This window comes from Ochotona curzoniae, unplaced genomic scaffold (genome assembly GCF_017591425.1).
Source record: "Ochotona curzoniae isolate NIBS_2020 unplaced genomic scaffold, NIBS_Ocur_1.0 patch356, whole genome shotgun sequence".
Classification (NCBI taxonomy): Eukaryota; Metazoa; Chordata; class Mammalia; order Lagomorpha; family Ochotonidae; genus Ochotona; species Ochotona curzoniae.
In genome coordinates, this window is record NW_024466924.1 from 988,329 (window position 1) to 1,012,671 (window position 24,343).

General features: G+C 46.9%; 1 protein-coding gene across 2 annotated transcripts in view; it reads left to right on the forward strand.

Moving 5' to 3' along the window:
* The window catches only part of LOC121167273 (dynein regulatory complex protein 9-like), a 33,112-nt gene extending 8,769 nt beyond the window's left edge, over positions 1-24,343 (forward strand). For both annotated transcript variants that reach the window (XM_040996712.1, XM_040996711.1), the window contains exons 6-11: positions 444-525; positions 10,937-11,098; positions 12,711-12,785; positions 19,025-19,156; positions 22,719-22,820; positions 23,984-24,343. In XM_040996712.1, coding sequence (XP_040852646.1) covers positions 444-525; positions 10,937-11,098; positions 12,711-12,785; positions 19,025-19,156; positions 22,719-22,820; positions 23,984-24,115 — 685 coding nt within the window. In that variant the 3' untranslated portion in view covers positions 24,116-24,343. The remainder of the gene's footprint in view (positions 1-443; positions 526-10,936; positions 11,099-12,710; positions 12,786-19,024; positions 19,157-22,718; positions 22,821-23,983) is intronic.

Here is a 24,343-nt window from a genome sequence, read left to right on the forward strand (position 1 = left end):
CCTGGCTCCACACTTTGGCCTGGCCCACTTTGGCTGTTACAGGCATTTTAATAGTGCCAGTGAGTAGGAAAGCTCTCCTTCTATGTTGTTTCTCCTCTGTCTGTACCCCTGCCTTTCAAATCAAAATAAATAAATCTACAGAGAGAAGGAGAGACAAAGAAAGATGAAGAAGACCTTCTATCAATTGGTTCACTATCCAAGTGGCCACATGGCTGGAGCTGAGCCAAAGAGCCAGCAGCTAGGAGCCTCTCCTTTTAAAAAAGAAGGTAAGTGTGCTCTTTGAAGCAGCACCGTTAGCATCCAGAGTCCCTTGTCACTTACCTGGAAGTCGGACTGTGGATGGAGCCCTCGCAGCCGGTTTTGAACGTCTGGCTGATCTTTACATACACGGTACGATTTGAGAAGCACTACTCAAACACAAAATCATTCTTAATTCCTTCTAGGGAGGAAAAAGGAAGAAAACAGATAAAATCTCTTCAAAAGCAACTCATTAATGTCAAAAAAGAACGGCAGGCTGAAGCACAGGTAAGAATTAACCTTGCCCACACCTTCCTGTGTGTGTAGAAACCATCTTTCTCGAACCAAGTGAAGTTATGACGGTCAGAGAGTGGGGACTCCTGGGCTGGCTTTGCCATTGAAGACATGGAGTGACTGGAGAGGCGGCCTTGAATGTATGGGTGTGTTGGGGACAGAATCCAGGGCAGCCTCACTCTCTGGTGCTCTTAGTGGTTTTTTGCCCTTGTGTATTTCTGACCACACCACCTCTCCTTCCCCACTTGGTCTCAGATATTCTCCAGTATTATGACTTCGCAGAGGAGAAAGTATGACCATGACATTAACCCTCTCGTATGTTCATGAGGCTTCATTATGTCATTAAACATCATGACCACCCATTTTTCTCTTTCCCTTTTCTTTATTATTTTTTATTTTTATAACCTTACATAGTTGATTAGGGTACAGATGGTCAAGGGCTACAGGAAAGTGGGTATGACCATTCTTTCCACACTAATATCATTTTCTCCCTGTATCAGGTGTCAGGGGAGGAACAAAGGCAGAAGCCCCACCCACTCTCCCATCCATCCCAGGTCCCCGAGGTGGGGCATGCTCCAAGGGTCCTGCTCATGCAGTTTTGATAGTTCAACAGTTCTGAATTGCTGCCAGTCTCGCCATTCCAAGCACGATGAAATCTATTCAGAATCCACTGGCTGACATAGCATAGTCTCTTCCTGGTTGGGGTTCTGAGATCAGCAATTTAGTTGGAGGGTTCTCCAAAAAAAAGTTCATCTGAGGTGATCCTAGACCTGATTCTTGTGTGTGCTTGCCAGTAGAGGGTCTGGCATGGTCCGTCGCCCCAATCAAGTTAAGCACATGCTGGTTTCAACTGCTTGGGCAGTTCTGTTTCCAGCCCTGTCTTCCATACGAACCAATGGTTCTGAGCCAGTACTGAGCCGATCCAAAGCCAGGAGTAAGAGGGCTCCTCTGGGTCTCCCACACGAGTGCAGGGTCCCAAGGCTTTGGGCTGTCTTCAACTGCTCTCCCAGTCCACAAGGGGAGGATTAGCCAATTGAGCCACTGGCCCAGGCCCATTGTATGAGGTTCTAATGCGAGTCCCTAAGAATAAGACTCATCGCTGGTTGTTGAAATAACAGCATGTCGAAAACATGCATGCCTTCCTCAGTCTTCTCTTGACTATTAAGATGTTTCCTTTCCAAGTGTGCCTTTTGTGGCTTGTCCCAGTGTTTTAACAACATGATACTGTTTTAGCATAAATTATTGTGAAAAACACTTGAACTGCTGTGAACAAAACTGTTTTGATTATTGCACTGAGTGTGTTGGATAATGTTAGTGCAATGGAGACATGATCACCTTTCCTTTTTTTCTGATAATAGACGTCTGAATAATTTAAAGAGATTTATTTATTTTTATTTGGAAGGCAGACATTTTTTAAGCAGAAAGAGAAGGACAGATAGAGATCTTCCATCCACTGGTTCACTCCTCGATAGAGGCAACAGCTAGAGCTGAGCCAGCCTGAAGCTAGGAGCAAGAAGCTTCTTCCAGGACTTCCATGTAAGTTCAAGCCCCCAAAGACTTGTGCCATCATCTGCTGGTTCCAAGGCCATAAGCAGGGAGGTAGATCAGATTTGGAGCAGCCAGGGCTTGAACCAGAGCCCATAAGGGATGCTAAATGTCTACTACACCATGGTGCCAGTCCCAACACCTGGATATATATTTTTAAAGATTTACTTATTTATTTTTATTTTTATTGGAAAGGCAGATATACAGAGAGGAGGAGAGACAAAGAGGAAGATTGTCCATCCAATGATTCACTCCTCAAGTGGCTGCAATGGCTGGAGCTAAGCCAATCCAAAGCCAGGAGCCAGGAGTTTCTTCTGGGTCTCCCATGCGGGTGCAGAGTCCCAAGGCTTTGGGCCATCCTCGACTGCTTTCCCAGGCCACAAGCAGGGAGCTGGATGGGAAGCAGGGCCACCGGGATTAGAACAAGTGCCCATATGGGATTCTGGCACATTTAAGGCAAGGACTTTAACCACTATGCTATCACGCCGTGCCCACCTCGATAATTTTTTAAAGATTTATTTATTCTTACTGGAAAATCACATTTATAGAGTAAAAGAGAGACAGAAGAAGATCTATTTGCTGATTCACTCCCCAAATGGCCACAGTGGCCAGAGCTGAGCAGGCCCAAAGCCAGGAGCCAGGAATTTCCTCCAGGTCTCCCACTCGGGTGCAGGTCACAAGACCTTAGGCTGTCCTCTACTGCTTTTCCAGGCCACAAACAGAGAACTGGAAACAAAGTGGAGCAGCTGTGATATAAACCAGCACCAATATAGATTCCTGGGCATGCAAGGCAAGGGCTTTAGCCACTAGGCTACAACGCCAGGCCCACATCTGGATAATTTTCTTTTAACTTTTTAAAATTATTGTTATCATTTTATGACACAGTTCCGTAGGTCCTGGGATTTCCCCTAAGCCCCTCCGGAGTACCCTCCCCCTTCAATGAGTTCCCCTATATTGTTGCTATGGTATAGTTCATAATAAACACTCATATGTCCATCATTGCGGGCATGGACAATGGCAGAGAGTCCAGCATTCTGTTGTCAAGATGTAGTAAACAAATAAACAACAACCACAAAAAAGATATAGTAAACAGTCTCATTGGGAGTCCATCTTTGGTCTGGAAGTAGAGATGCTTACTGCATTGTATCCTCACATCCGGATATGATAGCCTCCACTACACAGTTACTATACATCTCCTCAAATGAAAAGACACAATACCAAATCAACAACAGGAAGAAAAACAGAAATTAAAAACACAAGGAGAAATAACATACTACTGAATGACTAATGTGTCACTAAAGAAATGAAAAAGAAAATCAAAAACCTTCTTGAAGAAAATGATGCTATTGGGCCTGGTGCAATAGCGTAGTCGTTTAAGTTCTCACCTTGCATGTGCCGGAATCCCATATGGGCATCGGTTATAATCCCAGCAGCTCCACTTCCCATCCAGCTCCCTGCTTGTAGCCTGGGAAAGCAGTCGAGGACGGCCCAAAGCCTTGGGACCCTGCACCCGTGAGGGAGACCCAGAAGAAGCTCAGGTCTCCTGGCTTTGGATCACCTCAGGTTCGGCCGTTGCGGTCGTTTGGAGAGTGAACCATCAGACGGAAGATCTTCCTCTCTGTATATCTGCCTTTTCAATAAAAATTAAAAAATATCTTTTTAAAAAATGATGCTACCGTATGATCTATGAGTGAAGAATTTAATAAGAAAGTGCCTTGAAGAAATGAAACTAAATTAAAAAAAATAAAAATCTATGAGATACATAGGCAGCAAATAGATGTGTTTTTTAATCCAGTCTACTAATCTGACATTTGATTGATGAGTTTAAGCCATTTATATTGCGGGTTAATATGAATGGATAATAATTTGGTCCTGTCATTTTAGAAATGAATTGTTTGTGTTTGGTGTGATAGCGTAATGGTAAAGGTCCTCCCCTTGAGTGAGCCAGGATCCCATATGGGCACTGGTTCTAATCCCGGCAGCTCCACTTCCCATGCAGCCTCCTGCTGGTGGCCTGGGAAAGCAGTGGAGGACGGTCCAAAGCTTGGGACTCTGCACCTGCATGGGAGACCCAGAGGAAACTCCTGGCTTTGGATTGGCTCAGCTCCAGCCTTTGCGGCCACTTGGGGAATGAACCATTGGACGGAAGATCTTCCTCTCTGTCTCTCCTCCTCTCTATATATCTGCCTTTCCAATAAAAATAAATAAATCTTTAAAAAAAAAAGAAAAGAAATGGGTTGTTTAATGATTTAGTTTTCTGTTGTTATTTTATTGGGATGTTTTTCACATTTGCCTTTGGTTTTGGTGGGCGCTGCTCCTTTTCTCTGTCAAGAGAACATCTTTAAGTATCATTTGTAGAGCATGTTTGGAAGACAAATATTCTTTTAATTTTTCTTTACTGTGGAAGAATTTCATTTCATTTTCAAAGACAAAACAAAGCTTTGCTGGGTATGATTTCCTGGGCCGACATTTTTTTTTCTTTTAGAATCTGGAGTATGTCGTTCCATTCTCTTCTGGCCTGTAGAGTTTCCTGTGAGAGATCTCCTGTGTGTTTAATTCGCATTCCTTTATATGTCAACTGATTTTTTTTCACGTGCACATTTAAGTATCTTTTGCTTATGTTTGGTTTGCAGAGAGCATGATCATGTGTCTTGGTGAAAATCACTTTTGGTCTACCCTGTTGGGAGTTCTGTGTCCCTCCTGGATGTTGTTTTCCAATTATTTCTCTAGGTTAGAGAAATTTTTTCCCTTATTATTTCATTAAACACATTTGTAGGGCCCTGTGGCATGGCCTAAAGCCCTCGCCTTGAACGCGCTGGGATCCCTGGTGCCAGTTCTAATCCCGGCAGCTCCATTTCCCATCCAGCTCCCTGCTTGTAGCCTGGGAAAGCAGTCGAGGATGGCCCAAAGCCTTGGGACCCTGCACCCATAAGGGAGACCCAGAAGAAGTTCCTGGCTCCTGGCTTCAGATTGGCATAGCATTGGCCGTTGCGCTTAGTTGGGGAGTGAATCATCGGACAGAAGATCTTCCTCTCTGTCTCTCCTCCTCTCTGTATATCTGCCTTTCCAATAAATAAATAAATCTTTAAAAAATATACATTTGTAAACCCAGCTTATCTTTCTGCACCTTCTGCGACTCCCATAACTCCATATATTTCGCCTTTTAATAGTATCTTTCCATTCTTGAATACTTTTTTTGGTCTGATCCAGCTCTGCTTCCACCTTTTTGTTTGTTTCCCCCGGTGACAGGAAATATCTTCCAATTCTGAGATTCTTTCTTCTGCTTGCTTCATTCTATTTTGGAGACTCTCCACTGTATTTTAATTTGCTCCATTGTATTCTTCATTTCTGATATATCAGCTTTCATTTGATTCATTTCCAGTGTGACATATTCCTTAAATTCCTTGAATGCCTGCTTTACATGCTTCTTGTTGTTGATAAGATTTATAACAAGTGTTTTTAATTTTTTTAAAAGATTTATTTATTTTTATTACAAAGTCAGACATACAGGGAGGAGGAGAGACAGAGAGGAAGGTCTTCTGTCTGATGATTCACTCCCCAAGTGAGCGCAACGGCCGGTGCTGCGCCTATCCAAAGCCGGGAACCAGGAACCTCTTCCGGGTCTCCCAAACGGGTGCAGGGTCCCAAGACTTTGGGCCATCCTCAACTGCTTTCCCAGGCCACAAGCAGGGAGCTGGATGGGAAGTGGAGCTTCCGGTATTAGAACCGGCACTCATATGGGATCCCAATATGTGCAAGGCAAGGACTTTAGCCACTAGGCCACGTTGCTGAGCCCAATATAACAAGTGTTTTTAATTTTGTATTCCCCATTTTCGCGATGTCTTCCTCAGTGAACTCAGGTTGGCAAAGGATTTTGCTCTTTTGCAGGGGAGTCTTCAGTGATATTCATTGTGCCTTTGTCTCTTCTTTTGCTCTTGGTCATTGTACTTCTGGTTAACAGAGTCTTCTCCTTGGGGCAAGTTTCTAAGCTGTGTCACCCACAGGTCTGCAGTTTTATTTTACTTATTACAGTTGGTACCTGGTATTTGTTTGCAGTCACTTGTGCCACTCCCTTCAGCGAGTTCCAGGTCTGAGTTCTTATGTTAGATTTCCACCATGGTCTCCGTAGCCCCAGCTCCTGGCTTACCACTCTCCACCTCCTGTGATACCATGCTGAGGCTGCACCGTTGTCTCTGCAACTTTTCTCCCACTTTTGGTTGGAGCAGGTCCCAGGATTAGGGAGACACCAGGTGTCCTATATGGCTAGGTTGTTGGTGCTGACTTTGCAGGAACCTGATGGACATTAGGTCTGAGGGCCACACTGACCTATTTTGACCTGTACAATGCCATAGTCGGTATATTTTCATGTTGAACCAGTGCAATGCACTGAGCTCAGTGAGAACTGAGCTCACTGAGTTCTCACTGAGCTCAGTACACGCGCAGCTCATGTTGTCCCTGCAGTCTTAAATTCTTTGCCACACTGTATGAAATGGTGCCAGTGCTAGAGTTCTTTATCTGCTGGCTGTCAGGTCTGAGGGCTACCCAGACCTGTCCTAGGTGGAACCTGTAGAATGCCACATTGTTGCAGTTTGCTGAGCCAGAAATGAGTTCACTCCCAGCTCAGTGCATGCGCAGTACTGTCCATAGCCCTTGCCTCCTTAAAATGGCACCCAACATGGCTCTAGGGGGCAGACTGGATTATGAAAGTCACCTTGTTCCCACACTGCCCATCTGGCATCTGCTACTCTGTCTCCGTTCCTGGTCAAATCAAACAGACTGGCAGGAAGCAGTTCTTTGTCTAGGTTCACCTCTGGAGCTCTCTCCAAACGTCCCTTTCCGCCTTGTTGCTGGTGGAGTTCTGGCTCATGATGGAGTTCAGATCGCCGTTTGCTGAATGCCACTGGTATATCAGTCACTGCAACACCACACCACTGTTACTGCTGCTTCCCTGTGTCTGTCAGTCTCCAAGTGTTCCTCTGCTGTCACTCTGTCCTCTCCTGTTTCCTGGAATGAGCTCTCTCTGCTTCACACTGGCTAATATTTCTTTGTTTAAACGTGTCCTTACCCTATTCCGCCATCTTGATTCTATCTGACATCTGGATAATTTTATGTATCCTATTTTTAATTTATTTTATTTACTTGGCAGAGAAGGAGAGAGAGTAGATCCTTCTCTGTGCTTCTTCACTGGGACAAGAACTCAGTTTGTTCTGTCATGTTGGTGACAGCCATGACATGCTGTCTCCCAGGGCACAAATTAGCAGAAGCTGGAGTAAGGAGCAGAGCTGGGACTCACATGGCACATGTCAGGAGTCACATCAACGAGGAAAATGAGGTGTGTGACAACTTTACTGCTGATGGAAAGAGAAGAAGAAATTGATATGATGGATCCAAAAAAGGAATCATTGAAAAGGAAAAGAATGCAGAGGGTAGAACTGGAGCCTGAAACATTACAAGTTTGCATTTTGTTATGTTATATTTGACCACAGGATTTCCACTGAGCTCAGACTTTATCCATAGACTGTTCTAGAAGCAGTCAGTACTCTCAGTGACAGATAGCCGTATGTAAATGTCAGTTTCTGACTTTTATCATAGTCGTGGACTACACCCCCATTTCTCTTCTTCCATTCCACCAAATAGGCGACTTCTCCAGAGAGAAGCTTTGCAGATTTCACAACTGGTGTTGTGTTATCTGCCTATATTCAATTGTGGAAACGGACACTATCATTAAAATCCTTGGGCTCACATTTCCATGGCAGCTTTTAGAGCCCTGTTAGCTTGAATGGGTTGCTGCTTCTTTCCATTACTAAATCATGCTTCCTCTGAATTGAAATAACAAGCCCAGAAGCCCAGGTCTGGAGGCAGTTTTGAATTGGAAGTAAAGTGTCATCTGCTATTAGAAACCCACAAGCATGGGGCCTCAGTCCTTGGGCTCGATCCTGGAGCTGCAGACCCCCTGGAGAAACAGCAGTATGGGTTGTGCTGGAGGCTAAACATTTCTTAATGAAATCTTGGAGGGACTTCCTGTAACTGAAGATCTTTGGCCTATAACTCACTGCTTCTTCTCTGTTTCTTGGGGCACAGTGGGAAACTGAGAAGATGAACGGCGCTTCAGTTCATCTCTTGGTATGTCTGGTCATGAATTTACCAGGACTAACTAGCCTGGCAGTATACGATATCCTCCTCTGTGTTGCCACACTGTTGCCATGGAGAACCATAACAATGTTTGTGCAAAACAGTGACCCAGAAGGGAAATCGGAGCAATCAGAAGTCCATGGCAACAGCATTAAAACCAGATGTCCTTGGCTTGCCACAGCCCATGCTGTGTGCCTGTATGGCCAGTTATATAATACATAGGCTGAGACTCTGAGCATTTCAGTTCTGCAGTTCTGATACTCATAGTTACCTACAATTTTATTTAAAAAAATTTTTTTCATCTACTTGAAGGGCAGAATAACAGAGACATACAGAGAGAGACAGAGATACAGAGGTAACTTACATCTGCTGATTCACTCCCCTAATGCCCACACCAGTTAGAGATGGACCAGGCCATAGCCACAGGCGTGGGACTCCATCCGGGTCTCCGGGGGCTGGCAGGGCCCTCAGCACAGGAACTGTTACCCGCAGCTCTCATAGTGCCTGAACAGGAAGCTGGATCGGATGCAGAGGGCTCAATACTGCAGCTGGACCTCAGGGCCCACTCCCATACTGTTACTTTGAAGGACTCAATAACAAATAGGTGAAGAAAACTGACCAGAATATGTCCCTAAGGTCCTCTTGGCCCTCTGTTTCTTTTTTGTGAGAAAAACATAAATGTTCCCATTTGCTGGCTTATCTTCTAAAGTGTCTTCAGTGGGCTTGGTGGGTCTAAGACAAAAACCAGGAGCTGGGATCTTCCGCGTGGGTGGCACTGACCTGATTACTCAGTCCTGCTGGAGTCTGCATTGGTGGGAAGCTGGAGTTAGGAGCTGGAGCTGGGTATTGAGCCCAAGGTCTCTGATGTGGGATGTGGGAATCTCCCTTGGCATTTAACTGCAAGGTTGAACACCCACACTTAAGTGTTTGAATGTGCATGTAAAAAGACACCATTTAGTGAATTCCAAACTATCCATCTCTGTTAGACTCTTTGAGAAAGAGAACTACTGTCATCAATACAGGCTGAGGTTTTCTAGAAAAGGCTTTATGTATTTCAGTTACCTGAACCTTGAAGAAAGTCTAAGTGAGGGACCTGGTGCGTTGCCTCAATGGTTAAATCCTTGCCTTGAAAGCACCAGCATCCCATATGGGTGCCAATTCCTGTCCTGGGCTGCTCCCCTTCCCATCCAACTCCTTGCTTATGGCCTAAGAATGCAGTAGAGGATAGTCCAAAGCCTTGGGATGCTGCTCCCTTGTGGGAGGCCTGGAAGAAGCTCCTGAGTTCAGATCAGTTCAGCTGCGGCTGTTGTAGCCATTTGGGAAATAATCCAATGAATGGAAGATCTTTCTCTCTGTCTTTTCCTCTCTCTATAAATCTGATTTGCGTTTCCAATAAAAATAAACAAATCTTAAAAAAAAAAAAAAGGAAAGTCTAAGTAGTTAAATAGATTGAAAGGGTTTCAGTCGGCCCGGCATGGAAAACTAGTGGCTAAAGTAGTCGCCTTACATGCACTGGGATCCCATATGGGTGCCGGTTCTAATCCCGGCAGCCCCGCTTCCCATCCAGCTGCCTGCTTGTGGCCTGGGAAAGCAATCAAGTACAGTCCAAAGCCTTGGGACCTTGCACCCGCAAGAGAGACCTCAAAGCAGCTCCTGGCTTTGGATCAGCTCAGCTCTGGCCATTGTGGCTACTTGGAGAGTGAACTAGCAGATGGAGGATCTTTCTCTGTCTCCTCTCTGTAAATCTGATTTTCCAATAAAAATTTTAAAAACTTTAAAAAATCAAGTTGAAGAAATAAAACCACCGCATATTCATTTTGACACAATTCTTCCTTAACAGACACACCTTATCAATAACTGTACAATTTGAAAATCCAAGGAAGGCAATAAAGGGAATGAGGAAGAGGTAAGGAAGTAGAGAGAAGTTGGGGAATAGGGTTGTGTAGAAAAAAAAGAAGCAAAAATCCATTTTTAAAAAATATTTGTTTGAAAGGGTTATAAAGAAAGGGATTGACAGGGAAATCTTACTTTCACTATTTCATTCCTCAGTGGTTACAAGAGCCAGGACTGGGCCATACCGACGCCAGGAGCCAGGAACATCTTCTGGGTCTCTGATGTGGGTAGCAGGGGCCCAATCCCCAGGGACATCTGCTGCTTTTCCCAGGTGTGTTAGCAGAGAGCTAGATAGGAAGAGGAGCAGCTGGGACACAAACTGGTGTCCATATGGTATGCTGGGGTGGCAGGTAATAGTTTTATCCACCATGCCACAAAGCTGGTCTCAGGGCATGTATTTATTTATTTATTTATTATATATTTTAAAAATTTATTTTTATTTTGACAATCTTTACATAGTTAATTAGGGTAAGAAGGTTCAAGGGCTACAGGAAAGTGGATAATACTAGTATGTTTTCCATATTGTTTCCTTCATGTTTAAAGGGGGTTATTAAGGGAGAAGGCCCACCCAATTTCCCACCCTCCCCAGGTCCCGGATGTAGGGCATGCTCCGAGGTTCAGGGCATGTATTTAAATTAATAAATATTCATTGAACTCCTAAGTTGCTTCAGACACTGGTGGGATTTTTCAGGTGTGAAAGCAGGCTTAGAGAAATTAGGTAAACTTCCCAACATTCCTACAGATTGTAAGAGGGTATAATGTGCTAAGACGTACTACCATCACTCCCTGGGCTTGCAGCATACCCTCATTTAGAAACCTCATCTTTCATCTGCAGATTCAGAATGAGTATATTGCTCACCTCAAGGACCAACTGCAAGAGCTGAAAGCCAAAACCAACCTGGAGAATGGCTATATGAAAAAAATCACTGATCTGCAGATTGCTCAGACCCAGAAGAAGGGCAGCAAGTCGGAGGAGCAGCTGCTGGAGGAGATCGAGGTAAGCGCTGCCACTCTCGGCAGGAACCGTGGAGATGTGTGTGCGCTGCCCGTGCTGACACTGCCCCGCTCTGGGACACATTCTCTCACCCTCTGCTGCTCTCCTAAACTTGGGATCGAAAATACAAAAATAAATGAGGCCTTGAAGACTTTCAGTTTTTATGGGGTTGGAGCCTGTCCCTCCTGCTTCTCTGACATGAACTTTGAACATGGATTGTATGTTTTTGTGAAACCACCAAGCTGTTTCTCTTGGTGCCTGATCATAGAGGGCACAACCTGGTACCCAGTGACTGCAGGTGTCTGCTGTTGCTCACCTCATCACTGTTACCATGGTAACCATCCCTGCTACCCCTCCAGTAAGAAATGGAATGCAGAGAGCTGCGCTTTGTACCAGCATAACTGCAGGGGATGGGAAGCCACAGTGAAAGCTATCAGAAAGGAGGGGTAGGCTTCCGTTGAGGAGGAAGGTCCAGTGGTTTCAAGAACAAGCAGGAAAGAAAAAGGAACCAGTGTCATCAGAGAGTGTCCTTGTGCAGAGGGGGTCTCCCACCTCTAAAACCCGTGGAGCCAAAAGCTTACTTTCCAGGTGTGCCTGCAAACCCTACAAGAGAGCTGCTGCTCTTGCACAGCGAGTTATGCCACTGCTTACGGTGCCAGTTCAAGGCCTGGCTGTTCTGCTTCCAAACTAGCTTCCTGCTGATGCGCCTGGGAATATAGCAGAAGATGAACCAAGTACTTGGGGCCCTGAGTCCCAAGTGGGAGACCAAGACAGAGCTCCTGACTCCTGGCTTTGGCCTGGCCCAGACCTGGCTGTTGCAGGCATTTGGGGAGTGAACCAGAGGATGGAAGCTGGCTAGCTCACTGTGTGTGCGTGTCCTTCTATTGCCTTGCCTTTCAAATGAATTAACAGATATTTAACAATAAGTTCTTAACATCCACTTTTTTTCCCCTTAGGATACAATTACTTTTCACTTTACTTGAAAAGCAGAGAGAGGGAGAGACAGGCAGACACAGAGAGATCTTCATCTACTGGTTCACTCTCCAAGTGGTGCAAAGGCAGGGCTGGGCCAGGCTAACTCCAGGGGTGCAGAGCTCCTCCAGGGGGGTGGAGGGACCCAAGGGCATAGGTCATCTCAGCTACCTCTTAAGGTGCATGCCAGTGGAAAACTGGCAGTAGACACTGAGTCAGGACTCAAACCCAAACACCGGAATAGGAGGTTCAGGCCTCCCGAGTGATGTCTTTCACTGCTGTGTCCAGCACCTTCCCCCCCCCCAGCAGCACCATGTTTTTTCCTCAGGATTCCCTTCTCTGGATCTAGGAGCCTTGTGCCCTTGAAGCATCATTTTTCTCCTTAAAGTGATGGCCTTTCATATCTGACGGAGTGTAGGCGTTTGATCCGGGGCCCTGGTATGCAGCTGGTGCAGCGGCAGCTTGCATGGCTTGAGGACACGAGTGCAGCTCATCTGGGTGAACTTTGGAGGTTCACTCAGCTTTGGGGGATCGCGGCTGCTAAGGCAGACCTGCGCCACGCTCCAAGCTGCACCTCTGGCTGGGAGGAATCTGACTCCTGACTCTACCAGCGAGAGCTGCTCTCTGATTATTGTTCTTACAGAAGCTACGGATGAAAACCGAGGAGGAGAACCGAACTCACATGGAGATTGAGATGTTCCTTAAAAAGGAGCATCAGGTGAGTCACCCAGGCAGCCTTCTGTCCGCTGCTTCCTTCTGCCCTGTACTCTTAACATGTAAAGGAGAGGGGCTGGCAACATCGCAGAGCAGGCTAAGCCTCTGCCTGTGGTACCAGCATCCCTAGCGCTGGTTCAAATCCCATTTGCTTCACTTCTAATCCAGTTCTCTGCTTCTGGCCTTGGAAAGCAGTGCAAGATGTCTCAAGTCCTTTGGCTTCTGCACTGATGTGGGAGACCCAGAAGAAGCTTCTGGCTTTGGACCGGCTCAGCTCCAGCCATTGCGGTCATTTGAGGAGAGAAGACCTCTTGCTTGCTATGTCTCCATAAAATGGAATGAATCTTAAAAAAAAAAAAAAAGAAGAAGAAGAAAAAAAAGAAATATCAAGGAGAGCAAAAACAACTGTTTTTAAAGGAAAAAAAAATCACCCATAAATTGGGGAGCCAAGTGAATGAGCTGTGAGTCACCTTGTTTCCAGAATCCCCACTGAATAGACACTGTGGCTGCGATCTGAGGACAGTGGAAGACCTGCCTTCTGCTGCTGCCATTTAGCTTAGATGGAGACTTACTTTTTTTTTAATATGTGCTTTAATTTACTTGAAAGACGGGTCAGATTAAGAGACAGAGAGAGAGAGAGAAAGAGAGAATCTTCCACTTGCTCATTTGTTTTCCAAATGGCTGTTGCAGCAGCTGCGGCTGTGCCAGGCTGAAGCCAGGAGCCTGGAACTCCACCCAGATGTCCTACATGCGTGGCAGACACCCAAGTGTTCCAGCTGCCTGTTTAACTGCCGCCCAGGGTGCAGCTTAGCAGGAAGTCGGATCCAAAGCAAGGCCTGGGACCCCCACCTAGGCATTCCAGGATGGGGTGCCCACACTCAGTATCTGAACTGCTCTACAAATGCCTGCCCTGCAAGTTGTTCAGTCAGCATTTCTCATACTAATATCTAACCAAGCTGAGTCCTTGCTGTATCTAGGTCAGAAATAGGCGAGTTAGTGCTGGCATTGTGGCACAGCAAGTTAAGCCACCACCTGTGACACCGACAGAGCTTCAGGTGAGTCCTGGCTGTTCTGCTTCCCATCCAACTCCCTGTTAATGTGCCATGGAAAACAAAAGCCAAAATACAGAGGACCCAGATAGAATTCCAGGCTCCTGGCTTCCTCCTGCGCCAGCCCTGGATGTTGTAGCTTTTTGGGAAGTGAAGCAGCAGATGCCATCCTGCCTTCCAAATAAGTAAAACAAACCTTAAAAAACAAATCTACAGAATAGGTAAGTTGAGAGTAGGATCATGGCTGCCAGAGGCTTGCCAAGGAGGGATGGATGGAACGGCTGGCCAGTGGGTTCTAAGCTCCCCAGAAGACATACCTTCCAGTACCAGGTGCACAACTAACTAACCACAGAGAAAGATGGCATGTTGTATAAGCCATGAAACCTGGGGCTGATGTTGAGAAAGAAGTGCCCAGCACTCCATATGAGAATGCTGGTTCGAGTCCTGGCTGCTCTACTTTGGATCCTACTTCCTGATACTACATCTGGGAAGGCAGTGGAGAATGGCTCAGGTGTCTGCCCCTCCCACCCACGTAGCGGTCGGCTTGGAGTTCCTGGGTCTCTGGCTTCAGCCTGGCCCTGGCCTGGCTGTTGGCAGCCATTTGCAGAATGAATCAGCAGAAGAAAAATTCTGTGTGTGTGTGTGTGTAACTCTGCTTCTCAATTAAATAAATAATCCTTAAGATTCAGACCTCATTGTGGAGGGGATGGCTGTGACTGCCTGTGCATAGGGGTGCCTACAGGGCTGCCCAGGACCAAAGCTGGTTCCCAACAGGCAAGATAAGGTTGGCAGGCAGGTGACTAGGAACCTTGCTGAAGAATCTTTTCTTTTTAAACAAACAAGCTGGAGAAGCACTCAATTTGATGAGATGGTTTGTGTTTCTTTTTTTTCATCCATTGAGATGATTTGGTTTTCCCCTCCTTTTATGTAGTAATAGACTACACGGATAGATCTACTAATGTTGAATCATCTTTAAATTCATGGGATCACCCTTACCTGATCGCAGTGTGTTGGGCAGGCAAGAGCCCCCTGTTGCGGTGTCTGCACAACTTGAATGAGCCAGTGCCCAAGGGGCAAGCCAGAGGGACACCCTGAATCAGAGCCGCCCTCCTGGCACGTCCCTCTAGCGCCCTCTCCTGACAGAGGTTAACATTTTGCCAGTTAGGAAAGAGGTTCACAGCAAAGGCAGTGAAGGATTAATCTGAAACTCAGGGGCAGTACATTAATAACTGGCACAAATGGGGACTTTTTTCTTGTATCATCAACTGTGTGTGAGGTTTTCCCTGTAGTTCTTGGTATACAAGCTCTATCAACTTAAGGACGTTTCCTTTTAGTCTTACTGAAAATTATTGTATCTTTAAAACAAGTTCTCAAATTTTATGACTTTTTTTCACCTATTGACATAACATGCTTTTTTCCTTCTAATATGTTAACAGAGTAAAATACATCCATTTTCTGGTACTGAGTCCTCTTTAATTCTTTTTTTTAAAATAAAGATTTATTTATTTTTATTGAAAAGGCAGATATACAGAGAGGAGGAGAGACAGAGAGGAAGATCTTCTGTCTCATGGTTCACTTCCCAAGTGGCCGCAATGGCTGGAGCTTTCACGTCTCCCACACGAATGCTGGGTCCCAAAGCTTTGGCCCATCCTCGACTGTTTTCCCAGGCCACAAGCAGGGAGCTGGATGGGGAGAAGGACAGCCGGGATTAGAACCGGCGCCCATATGGGATTCTGATGTGTTCAAGGTGAGGATTTTAGCCACTAGGCCACCGTGCAAGGCCCCCTAGGTGTCTTTGTGTATAAAAGGCAGTGATAGAGAGGGAGAGACAGAAAGATCTTCTATGCCCTGGTTCATTCCCCAAAGCCTATAGCACTTGGAGTTGCACCAGGCCAAAGGCAGGAACCAGGAGCCCCATCCTGGTCTCCCCACCTGAGTGGCAGGTACCCAAGTACTTGGGTCATCTTCTGCTGCCTTCCCAAGTGCACAAGCAGAAGGCTGGGTTGGATGGAGTAGCCAGCATCTGAACTAGTGTTCTGGTGTGAGGTGGACTATCACAAGTGGCAGCTTAACCCACAGTGCCACAGTACGCACTCTAATCTTTTCTAGAAGTATAGATGACTGGCTACTTTGTCAATTTTTAAAAATTATAATCTCTTCATTTTTTCAAACATTTTCTGAGTCTTTTCTGTTAACTTTTATCTTCCCAATCATCCATTTCATCCGTACACTGATTTTGAAGTTACAGAATGAAGTTTACACTTTATCTTCTTACAATTTTTAAATTACAAGATTTTTTCTGTGGTTAGATCATGTTTCGGAATTCTGTGTTCTTTCTCTCTTATTAAAATTTCTCAGTCTTGACTGTTTCCCCTTCTTTACAGAAGACAATATTAGCTTTTATTGAGCAAAGCTGATTGTGTTCCTTTTCTGCCCTGGCTTTTGCTTTGCATCATTTTACTGTACTTTCTCTTTGAGTTTGTGTTGCTAATATTTGTTGTTTTGTTTATTTCCCACTTTCATTATTTTTCTAGTAAAGGCATGTAAACTGAATTTTCCAAATGCTGTTTATCTGTCACAGGTTTTGATATATATTCTTAGCTTTCGCATCCTTTCCAAATGACTTGTGGTTTAAAACGTGTAGTTATTCCCTTTTAAAGAACCACTTAAAAGTGTACTTCCTGAGCTGACATTGCAGGTACAGAGGGTTAGCCTGCCACCTGAGACACTGGCATACCATATGGGCAGCAGCTCAAGTCCTGGCTACCTTGCTCCCAGTGGCTCCCTGGTAATGCACCTGCGAAAGCAGTGGAAGATGGGCTCGTCCTTGGGCCCCTGCCACCCGTACGGATGATCCACATGGAGTTCCAGGCTCTTAACTTTAGGATGGTCATCCCCTCGCTGTTGTGAGCACTGTTGCAGCCATTTGAAATATGAACCAGGAGGTGGAAAATCTTTAACTCTGCTTTTCAAATAAATGAAATTTTCAAAATAGAAATGACTTTTATTTATTTGTGAGGCAGGAGAGAGAGAGAGAGAGAGACTGACTGACTCTCATCCTCTGGCTCAGTCCTCAAATCCCTGCCAATGGCCAGGGCTAGGCAAGGGTGAGGTGACTAGCGGGGGTTTCCGTCCGTCACCATGTGTGTACAGTAACCCAGCCACTTGAGCCATCAGTAGCTGCCTCCCAGGGTTGGCATTAGCAGGAAGCTGCAGATTTCTGAGAACACAATTGTCTTATGATAATTTTGAATATGTCCAACTTCTTGTGTATCATTTTGCTTATAATCTCTTATATTTTTTTGTAATTGCTTATCATTTTTCTTGTAATTTCCCAATAGATAATAGATAAAAGTTGAGGGCTGGTGTTGTGGTGCACTGTGTGAGGACCAGAGTCCCAGGTGCCTGCTTCCGATCCTCGTCCTGCTCACGTGCCCAGGGAGGCCGAATGACAGAAAGGGAGATTCAGGAGGGCCCTTGCATCCGCTGTATCACTCCCTATCACCGCATCAGCCAGGTCTGGGTTACAAGCCAGGCGCCAGGACCTCCATCCTGGTCTTCCACCTGGTGGCAGGGACTGAAGGACTTGGGCCATCCGTGGTGTCCTCAGGTGCACGAGCAGGGAGCTGGTACGGAAGCAGAACAATTCGGGCTCGAACTGGCGCTCCGATAAGGGATGCTGGCATCGCAGGCTGTGGCTTAGCCCCCAATCCCTACCCGCTGTGATATCTTCTTAATAAGTTAACTTGCATCCCTATCAGTTTTTTTTTTTTTTTTGTCCCATGTGAATATTTTTGGTCTACATGCTATTTTACCAGATACTTAGTTGCCAAATCCACCTTCTTGCTCTGGTGGTTTTAGCTAACTGGAAAGTGGCAGTGTAAGAAGTGACTCAGGAGTGAGGGTGGTGCCTTCCTGGGGGCAGGGCAGCACGCTTGCCAGAGATCCCAGGGAGGTGACTTGCTCGTTCTGCCAGGACAAGAGGCAGCAGTTTCTGCAGTGGCCCTCACTGACCATGAAACCTCCCAGCCTCCAGAACCCTGACAAGTGAATGTCTGCTGCTCGTCAGGCCCCAGGCTGTAGTGTTTGCAGACAGCAGCTTGAACCAACTAGAACGCTTCACCTTTATTGTGATTTAAAAATATATATATTTATTTTTACTAGCAAGGCAGATATACAGAGAGGAGGAGAGACAGAGAGGAGGATCTTCCATCCAGTGATTCACTCCCCAAGTGAGCGCAACGGCCGGTATTGCGCCGATCCGAAGCCAGGAGCCTGGATCCTCCTCCAGGTATCCGATGTGGGTGCAGGGTACCAAAGCTTTGGGCCATCCTCGACTGCTTTCCCAGGCCACAAGCAGGGAGCTGGATGGGAAGTGGAGCTGCCAGGATATTAACCAGTGTCCATATGGGATCTCTGCATGCAAGGCGATGACTTTAATCACTAGGCTCCCACGCTGGGCCTGATTGTGATTTTTCATTTGTTTGTTCCCTTTTTTTTTTTTTTTTTAGAAAAAAGAGAGATTGAGATTTATTTGTTTATTTGAAAGGTAAAGTTAGAAAGATTTTTCATCTGCTGGTTCACTTCTCAAATGGCTGCATCAGCTGGGGCTGGACCAAGCTCAAGTCTGAAGTCTGGAACTCCAGCCAGGTCTCCCACACGGGTGGCAGGGACCCAGCCACTTGGGCCATCTTTTGCTGCCTTCCCAGGCGCGTCACCAGGGAGCTGGACCCGAAGCAGCACAGCAGGGCTTGGACTGGTGCTCCAGTACGGGGTGCTGGCTTCACAAGCAGTGCTTTAACTGTGCCACACTGATATCGTGATGCTGCTCCTTATCCATCAGAATTTCCTGTCTACCTTTTATTTCTTTTCTGTTCCCTGTAACTTCCCTTATGCTGACACCTGCAAGTCCTTCCTCCCCCTATTTTAAAATTGAGTCACATATTGATGGTGAGATGCAGACATTGTATGTGGGTTGAATGTTACTGTGCATACACCCCTTTAGTCACCACCCCCCGACACCCCTAAGCCTCTGTCCTGGCCCATCCCGTCGGCTCGCCAGCGCCCCTGCAGAGGACTGACCACTGATTGCACACCACAAGATAGGTTTTGCTTGTTCTTGTCAGTTAATGTGGGTGGAATGCTGCAGCAGGGACTGTTTTGCCTGCTGACATGTTTGAATGTTCTCCACTAGAAACTGGAGGAGAAGCTAGAGTTCTGGATGGAGAAATTTGATAAAGACACAGAAATGAAGCAGAATGAACTAAACGCCCTCAAAGCTGCAAAGGCCAGTGACTTGGCGCACCTTCAAGAACTTGCAAAGCTGGTAAGGAAGCAGTCAGGTACTCGGCTGCTGAGTGATGCTAGCTGGATGTCTGGAAAGCAGTGGATTCCCTTCAGGTGAGGGTGATGACCACAGGGACACAGAGGCCGCCGTTCCTTAAACAGGACTTCCTTTGACCTGGCTACTCACCTTGCCCTCACAGCTCCCCGAGGTCGGCACCATTCTCAGTTCATGGTTTCTGTAGGTTTTCTTTCTTTCTTTTTTAAAAGACATACCTTTTGGGCCCGGCGCGGTGGCGCAAGTGGTTAAAGTCCTCGCCTTGCACGCCCGGGATCCCATATGGGCGCCGGTTCTAATCCCGGCAGCCCTGCTTCCCTTCCAGCTCCCTGCCTGTGGCCTGGGAAAGCAGTCGAGGACGGCCCAAAGCTTTGGGACCCTGCACCCGTGTGGGAGACCCAGAAGAGGCTCCTGGCTTCGGATCGGCATAGTATCGGCCCGTTGCGCTCACTTGGGGAGTGAATCATCGGACGGAAGATCTTCCTCTCTGTCTCTCCTCTCTGTATATCTGCCTTTCCAATGAAAAAAAAAAAAAGACATACCTTTTTTTTTTTTTATTGCAAAGTCAGATAAACAGAGAGGAGAAGAGGCAGAGAGGAAGATCTTTGGTCCGATGATTCACTCCCCAAGTGACCGCAATGGCTGGAGCTGCGCTGATCCGAAACCAGGAGCCAGAAGTTCTTCCCGGTCTCCCATGTGAGTGCAGGGTCCCAAGGAGACCCTGCCAACTCTCCAAATGTCTTTGGAAAAACAGCTGATATTTATACATGCAGGAGCCTCAAACACTTTGTGTAAAAGTGGAATTAAAAGTTAAACCTCGGGGGCCCAGTGCAATAGTGCAGTGGGTAAGGTCCTTGCCTTGCACATGCTGGGATCCCATGTGGGCACCAGTTCATGTCCATGCTGCTCCACTTCTCATCCAGCTCCCTGCTTGTGGCCTGGGAAAGCAGTTGAGGACAGCCCAAAGCTTTGGGACTCTGCACCTGCATGGGAGACCTGGAAGAGGTTCCTGGCTTTGGATTGGCTCAGCTCCAGCAGTTGCGGCTGCTTGTAGAGTAAATCATCGGACAGAACATCTTCCTCTCTGTATATCTGACTTTCCAATAAAAATAAATAAATCTGTTAAAAAAAAAGTTAAACCTCTGGAGCCTGGTGTGGTAGCCTAGCAGCTGAAGTCCTCATCTTGAACACACCAGGATCCCATATGGGCACCGGTTCTAACCTCAGTGGCCCCATTCTAGTCCAGCTCCCTGCCTGTGGCCTGGGAATGCAGTGTAGGACAGCCCAAAGCCTTGGGACGCTGCACCCACATGGGAGACCTGGAAGAGGGTCCTGGCTTCAGATTGACTCAGCTCCTGCTGTTGTGGCCGCTTGGGGAATCAATTAGTGGACGAAAGATCTTTCTCTCTGTCTCTCCTTCTCCTCTCTGTATATCTTTCCAATAAAAAATAAAGAAATCTGAAAAAAAAAATTAAACCTCAAGAAGGCATTAGGGATGGTAGTTAGGACACTGCCCCAAATGCTTGTATCCTCTATTGGGATCCCAACTTCCCAAATTTGTGTATCGGGAGACACTGGTGATGACTGAGTGCCTGGTCCCTGCCACACACCTGGGAGATCTAGATTGAGTACCTGGCTCCTGGCATTGGCGTGTACCCATCCCAACTTGTGCAAATGTTTGGAGAGTGAATGAGTGATTTCTGTGCAAATCTTAAATGGAGGTATTTAAAAAAAAAAAGACAAATATGGGACTGGTGCTGTGTGTAGTTAAGCCTCTGCCTGCAGCACCCGTGCCCCGTATGGATAGCAGTTTGTGTCCTGCTGCTACATTTCTGATCCAGCTCCCTGCTTATGGCCCACTTATGGGAGAGCAGTGGAGGATGACCCAAGTCCTTGGAAGTCCTTGGGCCCCTCACTCACATAAGAGACTTGGAAGCAGCTCCTGGCTGTTGGCTTCCGGCTGGCCCTGATCTGGTTGTTGTGGCCATTTGATCAGAGTAAACTTTGTCCAGGTCTACCATGTTGAATGGAAGGGAGCCAAACATTCATGGCATCCTCTGTGTTTTTCTAGGCACATGAGTGGAACAACTGGGACTCAAACTGGTGCCTGTACAGGATGCTGGGGTTTCAGAGGCATATGAAGCTCAGATGATGAGCCACAATGGCCCAATATCACAGTATTTTGAGGTTGTTAATATACACATCATTTTAACAAATTTATTTTTATTGGAAAGGTAGATTTACAGAGAAGTAGAGACAGAAAGATTTTCTGTCTGCTGGTTTACTCCCCAAGTGTCTACAACAGCTGGAGCTGAGACATTACGAAGCCAGAAGCTCCTTCTGGGTCTCCCACGTGGGTGCAGAGCCCAAGGTTTGGGTCATCCTCCACTGCTTTCCCAGGCCGCATATAGGGAACTGGAAGGCAAGTGGAACAGCCAGGACATGAAATGGTGCCTGTATGGGATCCTGGCATGTGCAAGGTAAGGATTTAGACACTAGGCCATTTTGCCAGGCCTGGAAGGCAGATTTCACAGAAAGAGTGAGGTCTTTCATTCACTGGTTTACTCCCCAAATGGCCGCAACAGCTGGAGCTAAGCTGATCTGAAGCCAGGAGCCAGGAGCTTCTTCCCAGCCTCCATGGATACAGGGTTCCAGGACCTTGGGCCATCCTCCTCTGCTTTCCCAGACCATAAACAGAGAGCTGAATCAGAAGTGGAGCAGCTGGGTTATGAACTGATGCCCATTTGGGATGCTGGCAATTGCAGGTAGAGGATTATCCGGATACAGTATGCACCAGCCCCTAATTTAAATATTTTTAAAATAAAATGTAAACATTTTATTTGAGATGGGGCAGAGTAAGAGAGACTGAATGGGAGAGTTAGATAGTCTCCCATCTGCTGGTTCAGTCTTCACATGCCCTCAACAGGCAGGGCTGCGCCCAGCTGGGCCAGGAGCCAGGGACTCCATAGAGATCTTGCATGGAAGTGCCTGAGCCATCCCCTGCTGCTAACAACGAAGGTGAACGGAAGCAGGAGGACTGCAGCCCTGGCAGTGGGTACTGCCAGGGGGTGTACCACAGGGTGGCATGCGAACCACTGTATGTGTATAAACATTTAAAGTTTAAGTTTGAATCAGACAAAAAGTTTGGGGGGCAACTACTATGTGATTATTTTTTCATTTCTGTTTCAATTAAGATTTTTTTAAAATTTGAAAGGCAGACAGAGATCTTCTGTGTGCTGGTTTACTACCCAGATGCCTGTAGCAGTTGGGGCTGGATCAGGTTGAAGCCTGGAGCTTGAGACTCCTTCTGGGTCTCCCATGGGGGGTGGCAGGGGCCCAGGCACTGGGGCCATCCTGTTTGCCTCCCAGAGTGTCCACTGGTAGGAAGCTGGGACTTGAGCCCAGGCATCCCAAGGGGCATCTCAAATCACCCCTTTTTTATATCTTATGAATTTTATCAAAAGATGGTAAACATAAAGCACAGAACTGGTTGGGTCATGGTTTAACCAAGATCATGCTGGAAACAGAATCAACGTCCTTTTTGCAGATAAGGGAGTATGAACAGGTCATCATTGAAGATCGGATAGAGAAGGAGAAGACTCGGAAGAAGATAGAACAGGATGACTTGGAACTAAAGAGCATCATCAAGGTAACAGACCAGCCTGGGCACCTGGGGTTCCCTCCGTGCCCCTGCCCTCGGCCGAGGGCCCGACTGTGCACAGTGCTCCTCACAGCCACCGCAGCAGGTCACGGCGGACCGGCAGGGCGGTGAGGAAGGCTGCCTCTGTATTGTTGCTGCAGTTTGCCAGCACCATCCTCAGGGCAGACAGTTGACAGAGAAAAAGACAGCTGTCAATTGAGGGAACAAGGTAGTGCGCGGCAGAAGCAAAACGCAGGTCCGTGGACCAAACTTTAATACCATTTCAAAGCAGACAGACGGTTCCTTTTCAGTGTCTTACTGCTTCTTGAAGATCTTGTTTATAAATCAGCCCCAACTGTCTGCCCAGTTGATACAAGCAGGTGGTGTGGGAGGTTCAGGGAGGCCGGGGGGGGGGGGGGAGCAGGTGGTGTTAGAAATAACGAAACCAAGTGTGCACAGATCCCTCAAAAACTGTGGTGCAAGGACCCTGAGATGGACTGGACACAGGCGTGAGCTGTGCCCTTGTGGGCCGTGGCCAGCTGGAGCTGTGTATTAAGCTGGACAAAACCAAACCAGAGGCCCTCAAGGACACCTAGGTCCCCACCCTGAGCTTTGAGTCATCAGGAAGTACTTATCAAGCTTCTGTGGTGTCACAATTCTTCGATTTCAAGCAGGAAGGTAAAACAACTGAGGCCCCTTCAGTTTCCCCTAGCAGATCTGCTTCTGGTCTGTAGGATGGACTTCAATGCCGAAGTGGCTAGTACTGCATTCAGAGCAGCTGTAGCTAACAGAGGAATCCAGGGAGCTGTCAGGATACTGTTGGACAGAAACCATGCCAGGAAGCTGGGGTGGTCATCTGAGAGCTGGTAACAAAAGCTGTTGGATATGGGGAGGCAGGATGTACACCAGGGATGTAGCATGCAAGCAGGCCAGGTTTCCAAGTGGGAAGGACAGTTTGGCAAGCCAGCTTCCTTCCCTGCATTCTCACGTGTCTGGTTTTAGCTCTGGGTCCCACACCAAAGTGCGGGGTGGTGGCTGTGGTGGCTACACGCCCGGCTGCTTCCATCCCCAGGCAGAGACCATTCGCAGACAGGAGTCAGCTTCTCAGAGCGCCCCCTTCCGGGGAGGAGGCGGCAGGGCACACTAGAAGCTGTACTCCTCCTGTCTTTCAGCTTCAGGCCTGGTGGCGCGGCACTTTGGTCCGGAGGCAAATTGGTAACTTCAAGATGTTCAAGGAGAAAGATGACAGCAAAGACTCAAAAGGCAAAGGCAAAGGCAAGGACAAGAAGAGAGGCAAGAAGTAACTGAGTCCTTCTCGTCCTTTCTCCCAGTGATGTGGAGATGCGCGGGGGTGTTTGGAGTTGAGGATCGCTTGGACACTGCTGGGGAAGGCTACCTGCCTTCAAACCCTGATGACTCAGACTGTGCTACTGATTTAGGGGTTCCTTGGATTCTGGATGTTGCCAGAAGTACATCAGTAGCTTTCTGAAGATGATTCTTTCACAAAAATAGAAAAAAAAAATTGAAAATCA